This window comes from Gavialis gangeticus, unplaced genomic scaffold (genome assembly GCF_001723915.1).
Source record: "Gavialis gangeticus isolate Ggan-Ray unplaced genomic scaffold, GavGan_comp1, whole genome shotgun sequence".
Classification (NCBI taxonomy): Eukaryota; Metazoa; Chordata; order Crocodylia; family Gavialidae; genus Gavialis; species Gavialis gangeticus.
The window spans coordinates 66,714,323-66,733,512 of NW_017728992.1; the positions used below are offsets into that span (position 1 = coordinate 66,714,323).

Below are 19,190 nucleotides of genomic sequence, written 5' to 3' on the forward strand. Positions count from 1 at the left end.
GGGGGGGGGGGTTGTTAGAAGTTGTAAATACCTGTTTTTCCTTGCACATCAAGCCACGTGTTCTCCTACCACATACTAAAAATAGTTAAGCTGTGTAATACAAGGAAGTCCTGTCCCATAGTTCTAGTGACATATGCAACCCAATTATCTTCTCACCAAAAAACTGTTCACCAGAAACTCTTGATACATGGTAGAGTTTTCCATGCATTTCCATGGAAAGAAGGTGCTGATGAAGACGAGCCCAACTTCAACAAATTCTATAGTAAATTCCAGTTCCATAGATTATATACCTCAGTCCCAAAAGTCTTCACTGCATGGTTGACTCACAACTTAAATGAAGTTATCTCTAGCCCACAAAAGTGTGTGCTCTCTCTTTGTATATCTCTGCTTTAATTAGGCTGTAAGGTGCAAATCTACCCTGCCTTCTACTTGACTTCAGACTAACACAGCTAACTATGTCTACCACAGTTTAACTTCCATGTTGTCTCTAACACAGCCTCTCTCCACACAGACACACCTCTGGTTCAGGGGATGTGATGCTTTAAGTTCAAGCCAAGTGCTGACACTCAAGCTAGTAATGCAGTAGGGATGTAGGTACACGCTGTAGTTCAAGTTAGCATAACTCATCACTTGCTCTTCTATTTGCTCTGTGTAGCCTGAAAGTTGATTTGCAGTGTGAGTGCTCATACTGCAATGCAGTAGTAACTTGAGGTAACTGTTGCAGTTAAGACAACATGCAATCACCCTTGGACTGAAAGAAAGCCACAGAAAGGAGATGAGGAAATGTACGCGGGGTATGTCTACAGGTGCACTTTAATACACATTGACCTATTTTAATGCGCATTAAGACATCACAGAAAACTATGCTCTTTAGCTAATGTACATTACAATAGGCTAATGCACATTCTTCTAGTACCTCACAGTGGAGGTCTAAAATATAATGCACATTACCTAAAGTGTATTAATGAATGTGTAGATGCTGCCAGGGTTGTTGGGCAAAATAAGACTTAAACAATCAAGACAGTCTTAGTCCCCCCTCTAAACCAGATTTGTTTTTTCTAATATCAGTGTGTGAATTGTTTCTCAATGAATCTGACATATGGTTCTTATTTAATTCTCGTGGCCAGATGTTTTCATTTTAGATTCTAAAAATGTTAGAAGCAGGTTAAAAATGGCACAGGAGTTCTTATGTTTATAGCCTATTTTTGAAGTGCTCAATTCTTCTCACACCTTCTTATGTTTCATTTCAAATACAATTGCTGGATCTCAGATACTCTTTACGCCACAGAAATAATGCAGTAAAGATGGCAAAATTCTCTGGTGTGATTAAGTTATGCTTCTCTCATTTTCTATTTTCACAGTGAAGTAAAGCTGACAGTGGCTTCTTTCCTATCTGATCGAATTGTAGATGAAATCCTGGATGCGCTTTCACATTCCCATCATAAACTGGTAAGTGCTTGCACAATTCTGAGTGTTTTGATTCATCCTAAGAACACTGTGTTCATGACTTGTTCAGCTCCTCTTCATTACAACTGCGTATCTAAAACTGCTCAGTTTTCATCATTGGATTTATGTGAACTGTTGTCATGGGGTAAATATTCCTTTGATTTAAGAAGAAAACACAGCTACAGAAGAGGCTGCATTACATAGCCCCTTTTTCAAGGATACATAGTCATTAATTAAAACAATTACTGGCTACCTTAGTAAGATATGAGGCATTACTTATAAAATAAAGGCGAGAGTTCATTCTTTAGGAACAAGCTGGAGAGACCTTGGTTTCTAACCCAGTGCCTATTTAAGCTACATCAGAAATGTGATTTCAAGGCTTTGGAACACAAGATGGGACCACACAGAAAGCAAATGAACAGGTCTCTGGAAAGACTGCTTCTAAGTGGTTTAGTTGCTTATTGAAGATGTACCGGCTTCCTGAAGATTAAAAAAGCAATTCAGCTATGCATCCATAGAACAGCCTACAGGCTCTTATGCTGCAAGTGTCACACAGAGGGAACTGAAGAGGATCGTCATACCAGAACTTGGTTTGATAATGCTAGATTTTAGAAGTATGCAAAAAGACTAGCAACAATAGCGAACAATCATAAATTATGTAATATAAATACGTAGTTTCCAAGATTTTGCAGTATTTTCAGTTTGTTTAAAATATTCCAAGAACATGAACAGCATTGGCAGCATCTTTCTCATGGCTTTGTTATGCTCATCCAAGTTTTATGTCAGGAAAACAGACTATCATTATCTGTGTAGGATAAATTTGCTTTACATTCTTTATGCTATTGCTACTATAAATGCTCCTTTTCAGCTTTATACTATGTACTACAGTGTAAATACATTTGAAGAAACATATAATGGGTCTACTTAAAATAGTTCCAACTTCAAATTTGATAGTTATTAATCTAGTTTGCCCATGTAATGCCCATCACCATCTTATCTGAATGCCACTGCTTTCTGTGCAGATTAGTTTGGCATGGTAAAGCCTCTTGAGAGAGAGTTCCATCAACACATTTTTCAGTTTGAGAGTGGTAAAGATGCAACTGATGTACAGGTGGTTGAAATCCTATAAGAAGGTTTATTCAAAAACTGCTGAGGATTTACTACCGAGTCTTCTGAGATTGCAAAGGACTAGTCTAAAAATGGTTTTCAAATTTTCAAGTGAACACTTTATGAACAAACATATTCAAATGGCCCTAATGGTATTGAGCTCAGTAACATACCTCCCATTCTAAGAATATGTAGAGTTTTTGGTATGCTGTTGCATTTCGTTTTGCACTTGATCTAGGGCTCTGGTTATTGCAGCTAGCAGACATACAACATGGTACAATTTTTTTACCACTTATCTACTAGCATTTGGGGCTTTCCTGTCTCTCAGTGCTCCTGTTGCATCTGTCTCACAGGCCAGTCAGTATCACATGGTGCCAAATAAAACTGCAATCAGGGACTCAATAACAAATTCTTGGAACCAGCAACTATTCATCTTACTGAAGGAGAGGGTCCAGAAACAGGGTAGGAGCATGAGACAGTTGATTGCTTTCCAAATTGCTGCCCCAAGCAGGACTGCCTCCATGACCCCACAATGATTTTATGTTTGCTTCCAAATCTTTGAGGATGTAAAGCATCTTGGTAGATTTCCAGTAGAAAAATCCATTTTAGTGATTGTTCGCCTTGACAATGTACTCAGATCCTTCAGTCATCCAGTTCTTAATCTGTTAAATAGGTACTTTGTTGATATTGTATCATACTAATTTGTAATCAGTGTCAGGCAGTACTAAGTCAAATCCTTCACTGAAGTCTACGTATGTTATATTTGCACAATTACTTTCATAAGCCTCATGTGTAATCTCATCAAACAAATACGCTTTCATTGTTTGACAAGACCAATTTTGCATTAAAAATTGTGGATCGCCATTAATTGTATTCCAGTCCTTTTTTTCTTTATGAATTGATTTTTATATCAGCTTTTTCACTGTTTTGCTTGGACTGTTACTTGGCTAACTGGCCATTAACATATCTAAGTCACACTGCTTGCCTTCCTTGACTGTTAGTTCAGTGTCAATACTTTGCCAGTTTTCTGGAATTTCCCAAGAGTTATTAAAAATTCACATCAGTGGACAGCATCCTCTGTAAGCCAACTCTTTTTTGGACTCTTATTAATTACTTATCTGGGCAGTTTTTAAAATGCTTATCTGCAGTAGATGATATATAATGGGCTTCTTAGTGACTTACCCTAAAGTAGATGATATAAAACAGGCTTCTTAGTAACTAAAGGATTAGAAATGGTACCCGTTTTGTCTCTGGATGTCTATAAAGTGATTTACACTGTATTTTTATTTCTAATTGCCCTCTTCAATTCCTTGCTGAAGTCAAGTGGCCACTTAACAAAAAATGTCTTTTTCTTCAGTTTTGGAATCATGGATTTTTGGCCATTTAATAAACACACTTTACTTCTGTGTGCCCACCATCTGGTGTTCATGGCAGGAAGGCAAGGTCATTCTGTAGAAGACTGAAGGGATTTTAGCATTGATGTACATAGTTTATCTTCCCTACAGCTCACCTATAAAGGGTGATTAGTAATAATCGCAATGCACAACTTCTCTCTCCTGTTCCCTTTTTCTAATCACTAGTTTCATCCCTTTATTCTTTTCCCTAGGCTGACCATTTGACAAGACGTGGGAAGCCACTTCCACATCAGGAGTCACTAGAGATTGAATTAGCTGAAGAGAAACCAACTAAACGCTCCATCATCACAGTTGAGGATCTGACTGAAATAGAACGTTTGGAGGATCTAGACACTTGTATGGTAAGACACTTTTTTTCTCAGAAAAGAATTAAAAATCACAGGTCCTTTTCAAAATTTCAGTGGGCATTTTCCATTACATCAGGCGATGTACAATTAGGAATTTGGTTCATTAGAAATAAATAGTTGTAGTATATGAAAATTTTGGCCAAGTTTGGTATTGCAAGCAAATGAAAGGAATATCCCCCACTTTCCTTGATGGATTATCCCCTTTTTTGCTACCTATTCAAGAGAACTTCTCTTATACACATTTCCACAATGCTTTCATAATAACAGGTACTCTTTTGCTGAGCTACTGGCATAAGGAGCTGTGATTGCAGCAGTAAGTCAGATCATGCTGTTTTCTACCTCTGTCATCATTCCACATGCCATTGATCCATCAGGCTAGATGATGCTCTTTTTATAACTTAGAAGTTACATTGGTGACCGTAGAGTGCAGCTGATTTGTATAGTGGTAAAGTCTTAAACTCTTGCATTTGGGGTCTGAAGAGTGTGGAACTAAACTATTGGTAAGAAAGGGTAATCCATGAAATCCCACCTGGCATTTTTACTGGATCTTCAGTAAATACTAGGCTAAACTGGTGGTGCCCAACCTTTTTGACCCGTGGGCCAGATGAGCTATGCCAGGTCCTTCCACAGGCCAGATCCAGTTGACGGGCTCTGTCAGGCATATGGTGCTGGCTTAGCTGGGGCCTGATACAGCCACACAGTAATGGCCCAGCTGGGGCCCAATCCTGAGTGGCTGCATCAAGCCCCAGCCAGGCTACTGCTGTACAGCTGGATCTGACTGGCTCAGTCCTTCTTCATGAGAGCAGGGCCTAATCTCCCTGCACAATCCAGTTGCATGGGGTTTGGAAATTCGGTGGTGGGGGAGTGGTGGAATGTTAATTGCCACTGTTCCCCCACTACCAAATTTCCAGACCTGTGGGGAAACCCATGGGCTGGATTTTACGGCTCCATGGGCTGGGGGTTGAGCATCTCTGAGCTAAATTAGAGTTCTTCTTTTCCAATTCTTTATGAACATTTTACACCCTAATCTCTGGAAGAACTCCACTACAGAGGGAACACCAGTTGGAAGTGAAATAGTTATTGGAGGCTTTCCCTTCAAGCCTCCCAACTGACTAGGGTTTGCTTCAGTAGTGTCTCAGAATCCCGTTTTCCTCCCTTTGGGACATAAGATATTCCAAGAGTGATCAAAGACTCATTACCAATGCTGTCAAGTTTCAGAAGGTTTCTGCAACTGCAGTCAGTAGTCAGACTGTCTTCAGTGATTTCTTTCAGCAGGTGGTGCTCTGAAGAAGAGCCATCACAAAAAAATGATGCAGCTTATCACAACCTAGGTTGTGCCTGTAGGTGAATTTAAACAGACCACGTCCATGTATAGAAATATGACAATCAAAATTTCCTTTCTTATAATCATGTTTTCAGTACAAAAATGCACTCAGGTTTTTTAAAGGAAAGGTCTTTTTCACCTCATATTCATACAAAAGGGACCATACTATTGAAAGTTATTTTGCCTTTCCTCATCAACTCATGACGATATAAACTGTGTTTAAGCTTTGTAAAAGTCGCACAGTATATGTTTCCTGTACCTTTTCTAGAACAGCACTTTTGAAGGACATGTAGTACCAGTATCTCCTTTCCTTCTCATGTATGCACAACTTAATCAGAGAAATGAACCTGTTTCTGGCTTTTACTCTTGTTGGCATTTGCTTTCTAGAAGGAATTAAATTGTTGGGAATGAAACAGGTACATTGCATAGAAGAGCTCATGGTGCTCAAAACTCCTTTTTCTTTAAAAAAAAAAAAAAAAAAATAGTTTATCCATTTTAACCATGCATTCTGGAAATAAAATATGTACTTTACTAGTTGATTTTCCAGGCCAAACGCCCTTGGATGCTGTTTGCAGTTGTACAGTAAGGGGCCCTGTGGGGACAACCATAGTAATATAGCCATGCCAGCTTGTCACAGTTCTGGGGGTCTTTATTATTATTGTTGTTGTTTTTATTGTTGTTACTATGATTACTGCTACTACATATCCTAAAAAGAGATTTACCAGTTGCTAGCGCTTCCCAGAAGACCTTATGACAGATATTTATAGGTAGGTCTATTTTAGTTGTGTAAATTCCATTAACATTTCAGATTAATCCTGAGAAAGCTTAAATAGGGAATTCAGATTCTGGAAAGGTCCATTATATTGCAGCTTTATAGCTTTCACAGAAAAATTTAAGCTGAGATTAGAAGAGCTCAACCTGTGGGAACTTTGTTATGAGCATTTGAAAATTTGCTTAGTCCCCCCTTAGTCCCAAAATGTCTTTTATAAAGATCATTGACCTGTTTGTCTACTATAAAGGTAGGCAGCTCTCAACATTTATTTATTAGAAAAGTCAAAGAGACTAGAGCTTTGTTAGTGGTTTGGGGTTTGATGTTCAGCCTGTTCAAGAACCTTTAGCCTTGTTTATGAAACGTGTTGAACATGTGGCAAGGCTATTCATGCAGCTGTGAGACTGGGAACTCTCATTCTTGGGGTGAACTGTTTGTGATATGTTCATTCATATACAAATAGTGCTGGGGAGTGTGTGGATCAGGCGATGTGTCCACCAGTAGAGGTCCAGAAAACAGAGCTGTCTTCTGTTTCTAAACTTTCTGCATCAGGTTACAGACCTGAAGGACATGCCAGATTTGTCCCTTTAAAATCACTTAAAATAGACATTTGAGTGTTATTTTAAACTCAAAAAAGTTAGGAAAAATAAGGAAGCAGGAAGCTTTTAACACCATACAATAACAATGCAACAGAAGTTAATAAAAGTCAGTTCTCAGCCAACATCTAAGTGTTTGGCACATTAGGATTTGCCAGTCTTTTAAATGAGTTCCCAAGAGCACTGAGAATGATTGAATGGTCCATCATAGAATGTGATAGCTCAAATATTATTGACCTGGGAGCTTCTGATCTCCCTGAGCTGCAATAGAGTAAATTGATATAACCCTAATCTACAACTATTCTAGTTGTCTAAATTTAATTACAGTTGTATTTATCTAATGACTTAGTCTAATCAAAGGTGTATGTAAGTAAGATTTAACATGACAGCTTGGTTGTTTTTATGTATAAAGCCACTTGTTCCCAGATTAAAGCAGTAAGCACAGGATGCTTTTGAAAGTTTTAACTCCTTCCTAAATGCCAAATGAATTTAATAAAATGAATTTTTTAATTTTCTGAAGGTGGGTATGACAAGAATGACACATTTTAAGCAATATATGTATGTTAACACAGGCTTAAAATAGATCACCCAATCTTTCCCTGAGTAGAATTTCAAGTACATCTGCATATATAATTGTGTTGGCAGATGTTGATTGATTAATTTTTCTATTAAAAGGAGACACTTATATTCTTTACTTATTCTTCATTTTTTTAAACATTACATTAGATTTTCTGCCAAAGTATTTTTAAGGCTGCTTGATTCCCCATTGAAAAGCAACGTAACTCTTTTAAGAGGAACAAAATAGAGTTATACATCCAAACAGGCTATTTAGCTGCTGTTATTGCTCGGTTCCAAATGCTTGCTTGGTTCCAAAGATTATCTTTGCTGAGCTATTGTTTAAAGAACAGAGAAATTTTGAGTGAAATTTATTTCATGCTAGGAAGCAAGCATACATTCATCACCTTGAAACTATCCATTCCAAGAATATAATGTTGTTGTCCTAAGTATAAATACTGAAAGAAATAAGACAGTTATTTTAAGCATATTTCAACTATAAAGTTGGTTCTAAAACTAAACAAAGGAAAGGTAGAAAACATAAATGACATTAAAATTATAGCTTAATGCTTTAGCTTAAGAATGATAGACATCACCAAACAGAAGTTGCAAGGTAAAAAGTAATTCCAACAAAGAAACAAAAGACAAGAAAAGGATAGGAGGTGCTTTCTTTAGGAGATACCAGAGAGTGATTGTGGTGCAGATTTACCCAAAGGGTCAGTCTTTGCCAACCAGTGTATGGTCCTGAAACCTCTGGAAGGTAAGTCACGCAGACTTCATTACTTACGGAACAAAATATAGAAGTCATAAAAAGCCAAACCCATGCCTGCCTCCTTCCCCCTCCCCCCCACACACTTACTTTTCTGGCTAGAGGGAAGAGAGTGATAAATGCTTCTGGTAATTTGGGAATATGGTCTGTTATTATGGTGACCAGAACCAAATGAAGGGAAAAAAATCACAAATTTTGCTTGTTTACTTACAGTGACTCTCCACTTTACTCATACTTTAATTTCCTGCAGTCTGCCTTACTGCTTCCCCTTCACCTGTGTAAACCTCTGTAGGAAAATAGTCTAATCCTAGTTTGTGATGTCTTTGGAGTAGGAAGTGTCTTTGTTTGTGCAGTGTCTGGTACATTGAAGTACTGCTTCCTACTTGTATTCCATATATCCTACTCTAGAAATAGTATTAGTATAATTGCCTGTGTACTTCAGCAGTGATAAGATTGGGGAACTTTCACATCTACAGTACTTTGCATCAAGTCCTCATTTGTTTCTGTTATTCCCCACTATTTCAAATGTTTGATTTTTGGATAGCAGGTAGTCTCTTTAAAAAAAAAAAAAAAGAAAAAAAAGTATGGCTTCTGGTGAGGATTGTATTCTGAGTGTACTATGTCTGGTTCTACCCTTGGTGTTGCAAATTTAGTTCTTTGCATTGGGTTGTAGTTCTCTTGCTTGAATTTTGCAGCTTCTCTGTGTTGGCCTGTTTATCCAGATTAAAAAGGGATTCACATGTAAATTTGTGTACTGCTATAACAACTTCGGCTTTCATTACTGTCGTGAGTGCCTGTCTTTAGAGTTAACTTGTAGGCTGACTCTAACTCACATACACTCAAATCATTTTTGCTGCTTCCCCTAGCTCTTTAAAGGAGTCGCACTGGAAGGTGACACAATGGTGGATGTATATCATATGCATACAGTATATAAGAGCATTCCTGGCCAATAAGTAGACCCAGTCACAAGGGAATGAGCAAACCTACTTGACCAATATAAACAACAGCAGCAGGCTGATAATATTATTGAATCCCGCAAAACTAGGACAGCTTCTGCAGAAATATTTGAGAGTTGTGATTTGCTCTCTAAGAATCTCTGCTTGCATAAGCTTTCTCTAGACAGAGTGTTATCCATGAGAAATTACAGACTAGGAGCCCTTGCATGAAAAGTGACAGTTTTGCAGAATCTTGCAGATGTCCCATTGTTTATCAAATGCCATGGTTATGCTTATCTTAATGTTATAAATTAATTCTTCCAACTTTTCTGTTTTTGGAGGATCCCATCATAAAATTTTGCACTTCAGCTTCACCAGCAGCTTCAAGACCATGGTTATCCTGACTTTTTCATATTTAAGCTCAGATTCTCAGAAGTCACTGGTGATTTTAGGTTGCTAATTGAGACACAAGACACCATGACAAGGTCTGATTTTCAGAAAGTGCTGAACAAGCTCTGAAAATCAGACCCATTTACGGGTCTGGGTGGCAAAGATCCTGCCCATTAGACCTCTGTCATCCAGCCAGTGGTACCGTCTGTGAGTCCCAGGCTGGCTCTGCACACCACATGTTGCATGCAATGGCCCATCCTCATGCATTGTATGTAGCACACTGTGAATGAGATGCACAGGATTTGTCTGTCACATGCTGCGCATTTTGTGCATGTGATTGGAACACACTACATGCAGTTGGTCAAGGCACCCACTACATGTGCCAGTCATGCCTGTCTGACCCCACACACTGGATTCAGTGCATGAGGTTAGTTTGTGGACTAGCCCAGGAGCCTTGATGAGTTTGACACCCCTAATTTCTGGTATTTCAAGTCCTCAAATCTGTAGTGCTTTTTGAAAATCTTGTCCTCTGTTTCTTTGGCATGGAAGGAAGAAATGTTCTTAAATCCTGGTGACTGACCATTCTGGAACACAAGGTATTTTCTTATCTCAGCTTTCTGTGTCAGATACCATCACTGCTTCTCTTGATCTGCTTATTATTTGCACAGCATGAAATAAATGAAGAATGCAAGAAATCTGTGCCTGATGGGGGAAAAATAGGTGCAGTTTTCTGTACAGAACATGCATCACACAGTGCAAGTATTGAATACCTTTTACACTGAGACACTTTTGTGTTATGATATTTGCCAGTGATCCTTCACTGATCCTTTCTTTTTCCCAAATAAGCTTAGGTTTGTATTGCAAAGATGTGTTGCTCTGTACTTCCTCATAGTCCTGGCTTATTAATGTTGACTTTGTCATTTGTTTCAAATATCTTGGAAGCAGTTAATTGGCAGGAAGAGTCCAGTAATCACTCATGACTGGTCCTGAATTTTTTTATTTAACTGCCTTGCAGTGTGTTTTGAAGGGAAGGTGTTTACACTTAACAAGTTAGAGCTTCTTGGTCCATCTAATGCGTAGTAAGTTGACCCTTATCAAACTGTTGAGAATTGTCTGTATTGGTCAGAACATGGGCATCTTCACGGTCTTTTACCTTCTGTAGCATCTCACTTGATTAGGCTGGCCCAAGTTATATGTCTGTGTTGTTCAGGGTAATCTAATTGGCCTCCAAATTCCAAAGCCTCTTCTCAAAATAAAACATACACAATTCCACCGCATGCCTACTAGTTCACGGTTCAGCCACTTCAGTTTCAGCATTAAATCATGCCTTGCCAGCAAGGAGGGCAGGACGTTTGATTCTTTTTACCATACTAGATCTATATTTTATTAGGAACAGAAAATAGTAGCACACAAGATAAGGAACAGAGAAAGAGTCTGTGCTGGAGCAGGCAGTTGCAGGGATTGAATTAAACTGTTTTTCTGTTAAGTAGAGCTAAATTATAAGAATTGTCATTTGAAATGAGGAGGTCAGATACATGTAGGGCATAGGACTGGAAGGGGATTTGAGTCAATAAATCCGATTCCCTGCTCTCATAGGCAACTCTGTCCTATAATCCCTTTCATCAACTTATCAAGCTTCATTTGAAAAACAGGTTTCTTGGTTCAAGGTATTAGAAGAAAAACAGAAGCAGTGAATACAAACAGGGTTTTTCCACCCTTTCAGGTTAAGCAGATACTTCTTCCGCACATAATGGAAATGGTAGGAGTATTTTTTCAGAATGATACTGCACCATCTAACTAAATGTGGCAGAACCTAGATCAATTTTTATTGTGCACTGGAAAGGAAAGGAAAAATCAAACCAAAATATTGAACTGAAACAAAACAAATAAACGCTGGAAAATATGTACAGCAGGAATAAAGCAGGAGGTGTTTGGGGAGAACAGGGGAGTTTAAACTTGAGTTGTTAAGAGTGTCACTAAAAAGCATTACAAAATAAGGAGGCAAAGAAATCAAAAGTAAAAATTTGCAATGGTGTTGTTCAAACCTGAACATAAAGGCTGCCGACAGACATGAAGAATGAAAATGGGGGCTTTACTGGAAGCAGCAGTGCATTAGCTCGATCTGTCTCTGCAGCGTCTGTATACATCAGGTTCTTCAGCAGGGCTTTTTGGCACTTTATCTAAAGCTGATTCAAAAGCACCAAAAAAGCCCCACTAAAGCACCCAATCTATATAGACATTGGGTGACCTGGGTCCAAGTAATACAACGTCTCTTCTAGGCACGTGCTAGGCTTAGCGCAGGGGCACACAGTGCTTTACTTTAAATTCAGTTGGGGGGGGGTTACGTCTGTAAGCAGCCAAAGTAACTTCATCTCTTGAAGTTTAGTTGTAAGCCAGGTCCAACAGTGCAGCCTTTTAACTATTCTAGGAGAAGCTTGCATCCAAAGTTGTAATAATTTTGAGTCCTTGCAGTCTGTTACTTCTTTTAGGTCATTACTTATTTTTTTCTTACAGATATTGAGTTCTTTCCTATGAGACAGAAAAAAATCCACTGCATGTCATGTCTTTCAGTTTTCCTAGGCCAATATATTTGTCTCAGGAATATCAATCTGCCCACTGGTAAAATATTAAAATTATATTTCACACCATGCAGTATTATTTTAGAGACAGTCTTACAATTTGATTCCTCTGTCCTGCGTTTTTTGGTCTGCCCTACCTGTTGGCTACCTAGTTAAAATCTCTTTCTTAAGAGATGCATCACTTCTGTTTCTAGGACCAGGAGAAGGCCTATTCACATATATTTCACTGGAGTTCTCAAGATAGAGGTGTACTTGAGTTGTACAGGAATATGTACCCCTTTAATAGGGTAACATCTTTATGTAGAAGGTAAGTATCTTTTCCTGTTACTAGATTTAGATTCCAAACTAGTTTTTTCCCCAGTATACATTGTAAAGTTACTAAGGATGTCTCAGAAATAGCTCAGAGGTTTAAAGATTATCCCTGTGTACTGGAAAGATAACCGTGATAGACTCCAGGGGCTAGCACGTTTTGTGCCTTTGAGAGAGCACAGTGACTCAGATGATAAACACAAGTTTTCAAGGATATTGCCTCAAATCATAAAGTTCAGAGTAGACAGACCGTTAATCCACTCACCACCCTGAGTAATCAAGGTCTGGTTGACAGGTGTGAGCCTCCCCTCAGTGCTTCACATCTGAAATGTCATAGCTTTCAGAAAATAAAATTGATGTGTAGCCACAGCCCCAAAAGATGCACTGGGGAGAGGAGTGGTGGGTGACTGATTTATATCTTGGTAACTTTCAACCCTTTCACTAACTGTGTAGTTCAGAGCATATTGAGGAGAACTGAATCTCACTCCAGCAAAACTCTAGTGCTTCCAACTCAGCAGGCATTTATTTATCCAGGTAAATCCCTAGAATCACTAGATATCAAACCTTTGAATTCAAGAGAATGAGGAAAATGGTTTTAACAACTGTGCCCACTGCAGTTCCTAATAAACGTTCAGTGTCTATCCTCAGCAATGCCCAAATTGCCTGAGATAGCTAAATAAGTCCACATGTAGCATACTCTAAAAGCCCCTTTTAAATCCTGAACTTAAATAACTTTACCTTATGTAGACAATTACTGAAGTAATATTGACCAATACATCAAAGCAGGGGTTTTCAGCTAGGGCTATGCGAAGCTTCGGTCCCTGATTCGATTTGGCAGAGATTCGGCCCGATTCGGTGGCCAAACCTCTGAATCTGAATCAAATCAGAGGACCCTTTAATGTCTCCAAATCGAATTGGAACTCTTTGAATCAATTCAGCGAGATTCAGAAAGATTCAGCTATTCAGACATAGACACAGCTTTAAAAGCTTTTTTTTTTTTTTTTTTACATACCTCTAGATAGCAGGTGACTTGTGGATGCTGAGATGCTGGTTCACACGGAGCGTCCCACATAAGCGCAGGGTGCTCCCCAGCGCACTCGGCAGCAGCCCCTTAAGTGCTTCTGATCCACTCCTGGGTCTGCCGGAGAGCACTCAGGGGGCTCCCCCGTGCCCTCAAAGCTCGGTGACTGGTGCCTTCTGGGTTTGGGGGGGCACCCAGGGTCCCCCCCATGGCTGATTGTTGAGCCGGGGAGGTGGGCATGGCAGAGGGGGGGCCCACACGCTCCCCAATGGACCCAGAAGTGGACTAGAAATACTTCCGGTCCACTTCCGGGTTCGCTGCTGAGCACACAGGGGTCCCCCCTGCACTCCTGTGAGATGCTCCATGTGCCCCAGCATCGCAGCGTTCATGAGCCGTGCCTGGTACCTATGTCCGAATTGCTGATTCTCCGAATCAGCATCCAGTCTTCAGATTTGGATTTGGACAGTGATCTGAATCAACAAATCAAATCCCTGTCCCCGATTCAGGCTGAATCCGAATCAAATAAGGCCCATTTCGCACACCCCTATTTTCAACCTATTTTAAGGTGAGTACTCCTCCTGGTGGGTACCCCCTTCCAGATGTGGAGCCGGGGGAGGGGGGGAGAGGGGTGTTCCACAGTCACCAGTTCGGGTGAGGGTATCCCCTGGCCACCGAATGTGAAGCGGCAAAGTCAGTGCTTCCGAAGTCCCCCTGCTTCTCTGCACCACCATCGTGTATCCCTTGGGGCCTTCCCAAGTACCACCAGGGGTACACATACCCCTGATTGACAACCCCTGTTTTAAAGGGCAGCTGTTGTACAAGAGGTTTTCAGTGTGGACTGTATATCAGATCTTTGAATAACTCCAAATCAGAATTTGGGATGCTCACTTGTGAATCATTTGAAATGTGGATAAGATTGGTAATATACTCTAAACCAGAGGCTGGTAGTTCTGCTCCTACAGTTCCTTGTAATACCGTTCCTCTGCATCAAGAACCTTTGGATTATAAATAGTTTTTAGCAACTATTAAATTAATCCTGTATAGTCTTTTACCTCCTTATAACAAAAGCTCTGACTTTTTTCCCTTCATTTATATTTTGTTAGCAGGAATTATATGGCTTAAATTTAAAACATAGAAACAGAGTTATTAAAAGATATATATATATATGTTATATCTTTGGTGAAATGTCAGTGTTTGCATGAGCCATGTCTTAGTAGCAAAGTGAAGATTTCCTGGCTAATAAATGGGGAATTTAAACTCAAGAGCAAATCTATTAAGTTTATCTTGTAGCATTGCTAAAACTTGTCATTTGGAGAACAGTTATGTAAAATAATTCTAAAGGTCAGAATAGCTTAGATGAGGCCTAGTTAAAAAGCATGAATTCAGAAATGTTTACTGTTTCTCCAGAATAACTTGACTGGGGTTGTGAGAGGAGGGTGAGGACCTTAACAAGTACATTCTTTAAATTCTTATACACGTTTTTCTCCAAACATAAGACCCATTGTACTCTGTGTATAAAAAACAAGTAAATGAGAAGTAGAATAAAAGCCTTTGAGGTCAAATTCTCAAATGGTCTAAATTGGCATAACTGTTGAACTCGGAGAATTTATGTCAGTATGCACCAGCTAAGGAGCCTTCCCTTGATTTCTAAACAATTCATTAATGCTTTTGCTATCATATCTTACACAAAATAGTTAGAGTTAACTGTTGGGTGTTTCAGATTCTGTTTAACTTTCAAGAATAATGGTACTCCAGGGGTAAATTTCTAAGTGATTCAGGGGAACTGTCAGTGTCAATGAGAAATGCATAGCTAAATGCCTAAATGCTGTTATGAGAATGTTTTTCATTTAAATAATGCCATAAAATAATGTTTGGCAGTTGAAAGTATGAAGTCTTGTTTCTGGAGTGTTTGTAGAAATGAGTCAGATAGCCGGTCACATAAAGATTCACAAGATCAAAGGAAGGATGTCTAACACCTTGTCTTGTCATGATATGTATAGATAGCCTTTTTATGGTTTACTAATGTATAACACTCCTCACAATTCTACTTTAGAGAGTCATGCAAGTGTGGAAAATGGTGATTAATTGACATGGCACTGGCAGTTTGAGAGCCAGGTTTTCCCAGGGCGCTGGGAATTAGCCAAGATATTGGTAAAATGTCCTAGTCTTTTTACATCTGTCACCACCAAACCTCTTCTGAAAAGTAGATTTCACTTGTTTATAAAATCCTAGAAAATAAATATTTTCTGTCTGTACATTCATTTCTACATGGCATATCATTTCCCCCATGCTTATCATTTTATAGAGGTTTTGTAAAACAAAGGGTATATTTATACTAGCCTACTAGCTGGCTGCAAAATGAGTCTGGGAAGCAGTGATCTCTCAGCTGGATGCTCCACACTGAATTCCAGTGATCTGTGATGGCTACACTGCTATCCTGAGCTAACTAGTGTAAAGCTCAGTTACCTCTACACGAACTGCAGTCACAGCAGTGACTGCTACAGAGATATGCCCAAAGGCAATTTTGACCTGGGTCATAAGATGATATGGTGACCAATGGAGTTCTTTCAGGATAAGAAGTTGGGTATCCGTGTATATTTGAGAAGAAAAGCAGGTAAACTGTTGAGAGTTTGGACTTGGAGCAGCTTTATGAACCAGAGGTAACAATCAGTCAGAAGAAAGGAAAGCCTGCAAGAGGGTTCTGCAGAAGAGCATGCGTCTGTGGGGAGGAAGACTAGCATACGAAACCAATGCTGCAGCAGCTGGAAAAAGCAAGTTTGCCCAAACAAATAATGGAAGAGGAGAATATATGGATGGACCCAAGGTTGTACACAGGGCGGGCCAGGGAGATTCCTGAATCATGTAGGGAAATAAAGGAAATCACATAGAGAAATAATATAATTGCCTTTATGTCCCCCAAAAGGCTAAACCAGGAGCTTCACATTACTAAGCATATACTGTTGTTTTTCCTAGTGCTGGTCTTCTCTTGATACTTGAAATCAGCACAGCAACTGTTAAAAAGTGGGCTTCCTCATCATCCTATGGATGTCAAATATATTAACTTCCTGTGCTAAAGAACACAGGACTCTGTGGACTTTATTATAACATAACAGAGCCAGAAAGTGGTGTCAAAAGTAAGCATTGCCTGGACTCTGCCCTCTCTTAAAGAAGAGAATATGTTATCTGTAGATTGCTGCCATGGAGTGTTAGTGTCTTTTTAAGACCCAGGAGAACCTAATTTACATCCTTTGAAGCGAATCCATGTTTTTGTGTTCTGTGCCCCGCTGCTCTCCACAGCAAAGCTGGAAGCCTTCATTCAGAAGCCTTGCTCACACCTGGAAAAATCAGAGGTATAGTTTGCTGCTAGCAAAACTCTGCCAGCAGTAAGAACTGGGCAAACCATTGTGGAGGGAAGAGAGCAACATTGTTGCTACTGGGGGAGCTGCATTCACTGAACATTACATGTCTGAATCTGTGCAGTGTAGAGATAGCTGAAAAGACCATGTCCCTCATTAAGTAACCTGTCAAATTATAAAGACTTTGCTAGGCCTCTTAATGTGAAGGTTTTTTACCGCATTCTTGCATGTCACCTCTTCTGCTAAGACTTTTAAGTGTTTTACTTTAGTTTGCTTTCTTTACTTTGGTGAGTTTTAGTATCCTCTCTCTTCCTGGAAACTGCTGTTGCTTTGTCTTCCCTCCATTCATATTCTTTTTTTCTTTCTTTTTTGCTGCATGGAGACTCTCTGCTGTACAAGTGTAAGTATTTTTTTAGCTCTGCTGTTTCTGGCCTACTTGTTTACATTTTTGTGCTTCATTTGCTTCTGTACTGCCTTGCTAGTCTCCTGGGAGATTGTAGTGTTATCCATCTGCAGTTACTGAAAGAAATAGGCAGCAATTTAGAAACAAGATTGCATTTTACAAGAAGAGTCAGCTAGCATAGCAGCTGATGAATTTAAAACACCTCTTAGCTGTAAGACCAAAATGAAGCAGAGTGTTGATGAAAGAGGTGCAAGCACAAATATTACTGCTCAAGAAAATCTGTTTCATTCAAGCCAAGTCCATCTTAGTGAAATGTTGGCTTAACATAAGTAAAAGTTGAGATTTTCCTGTCGTAAAAGTTTCAGGTGGCGAAAGACCTGTTAAGTCATCTTGTTTTGGTTGGCAGTTTTCCTTTTCTCTGTCCTTTTCCTCTTTTGTGAAGGCTGGTCTCTCAGTTTATTCCTACCTAGTTACCTTCAGACGTGGAAAATTCCTTTGCAGGTGTTCTGTCCTGGGTCTTTGGAAAGAGAGAGGGTCATTCAACAATCTTTTGTGGAACTAACACAATCAAATAAAATAACTTTTGAGGGAGACATATGTGGGAAAGATGGTAACATAGAATATTTTGGAAATTAATTCTTCTAGTCTGCACACCTCTGATTAAATAGATGACACGGTCCTCTGCTTAACATATTTAGTTTTCAAAAACCCAGAAAGCATCTGAGTATTGAAAATGTGGCTCTAATAACTGTTTGACTCCCAGATCCCAGGGTTCTTCCATGTATATTTGTATAATTATAAAGAAACTGTTAGGTGGATGTTCTCAGGAGATCCCAGAGACTACTCTTGGGAAGAAGGAAAGTCAGAAAGCAAGGAATCAAGGGAAGCGGCTACTTTATCTCATTTAAGATCATAGCATAGGACCCAGGAGTGTAGAGGTACATTGGATACAGAGTTGTCTGACCATTTAAAGACCATGAGCTAGTCCATGTTGGAGCATGTACCTGTGGGCCAGGAGTAAATGTAGTAGAGTGGAGATATCCCTCATAGGTAGAACCGTCCTTGATGTGTATCTGTTTTGTTTGTCCATTGATAGCATAACTGGCAAAATAAGGGAAGGGGGAATAGAGTTCAGCTGGTGATCTCCTTCGGGGAAGAATCTCTTGAAAACAGCATACTCAGGGTGAAGTGGAGGAAAGGAGAATGGAAGTAGAAATAGTGAATCTAAACACTAACCCACCTCAAGCATTAATCAGCTTCTGCCTTTGTCATTACAGTGTGAATGCTTTCAACTATTTCAGGATTGAACATAGTTGCACCTTGTCATTCAGATTTAGCTGGGGCAGTGGCAAAGAGGGTATGGGAAGGTGTTCGTTTGAAGCACTAAGAATTTCCAGGAAATTTGCAGTGCCAGAAAACCATTGTATAAAATGCACGTACAATTGTTCAAGTGCCCAGGCATGTGGAGCACCACAGAGTATAGCCTATACTACTAGTGCTCTGCAGCCAGGGGGTCTGCACAGAGTGATCCCAGGGTGCTTTGCTGTAGGGGTGCACCGATAGAGATTTTGGGGGGTGATACCGATAGCCGATTTTTAAGGAGGCATATCAGCAGATTCCGATCTGATTTCCAATACAGCTGCGTGCAGCTGGTAAGTCAGTTGTGGTGGGGGAGGGAGGGGAAGGGGCGTGGAGGGGCAGATCAGTGCCCCCTGCAGTGAGGGAGGGGGCAGGGGTAGGCACTGCCTAGCCAGGGTTGGGTGGGGCATGGGATGATCTAGTTGGGGATGGTCCTATCTTGAGCAGGGGGTTGGACTAAATGACCTCCTGAGGTCCCTTCCAACCCTAATTTTCTATGATTTTATTATT

The 19,190-nt window shown here is 39.7% G+C and overlaps 1 protein-coding gene across 5 annotated transcripts in view; it reads left to right on the forward strand.

The window, feature by feature from the left end:
- The window catches only part of CARMIL1 (capping protein regulator and myosin 1 linker 1), a 371,957-nt gene that overhangs the window by 307,143 nt on the left and 45,624 nt on the right, over nt 1-19,190 (forward strand). For 3 of the 5 annotated variants that reach the window (XM_019523833.1, XM_019523840.1, XM_019523859.1), the window contains 3 exons: nt 1,362-1,449; nt 4,160-4,309; nt 17,301-17,318. In XM_019523833.1, the coding sequence (XP_019379378.1) occupies nt 1,362-1,449; nt 4,160-4,309; nt 17,301-17,318 (256 nt within the window). The remainder of the gene's footprint in view (nt 1-1,361; nt 1,450-4,159; nt 4,310-17,300; nt 17,319-19,190) is intronic. The other 2 variants (XM_019523847.1, XM_019523852.1) reach the window with 1 other exon arrangement.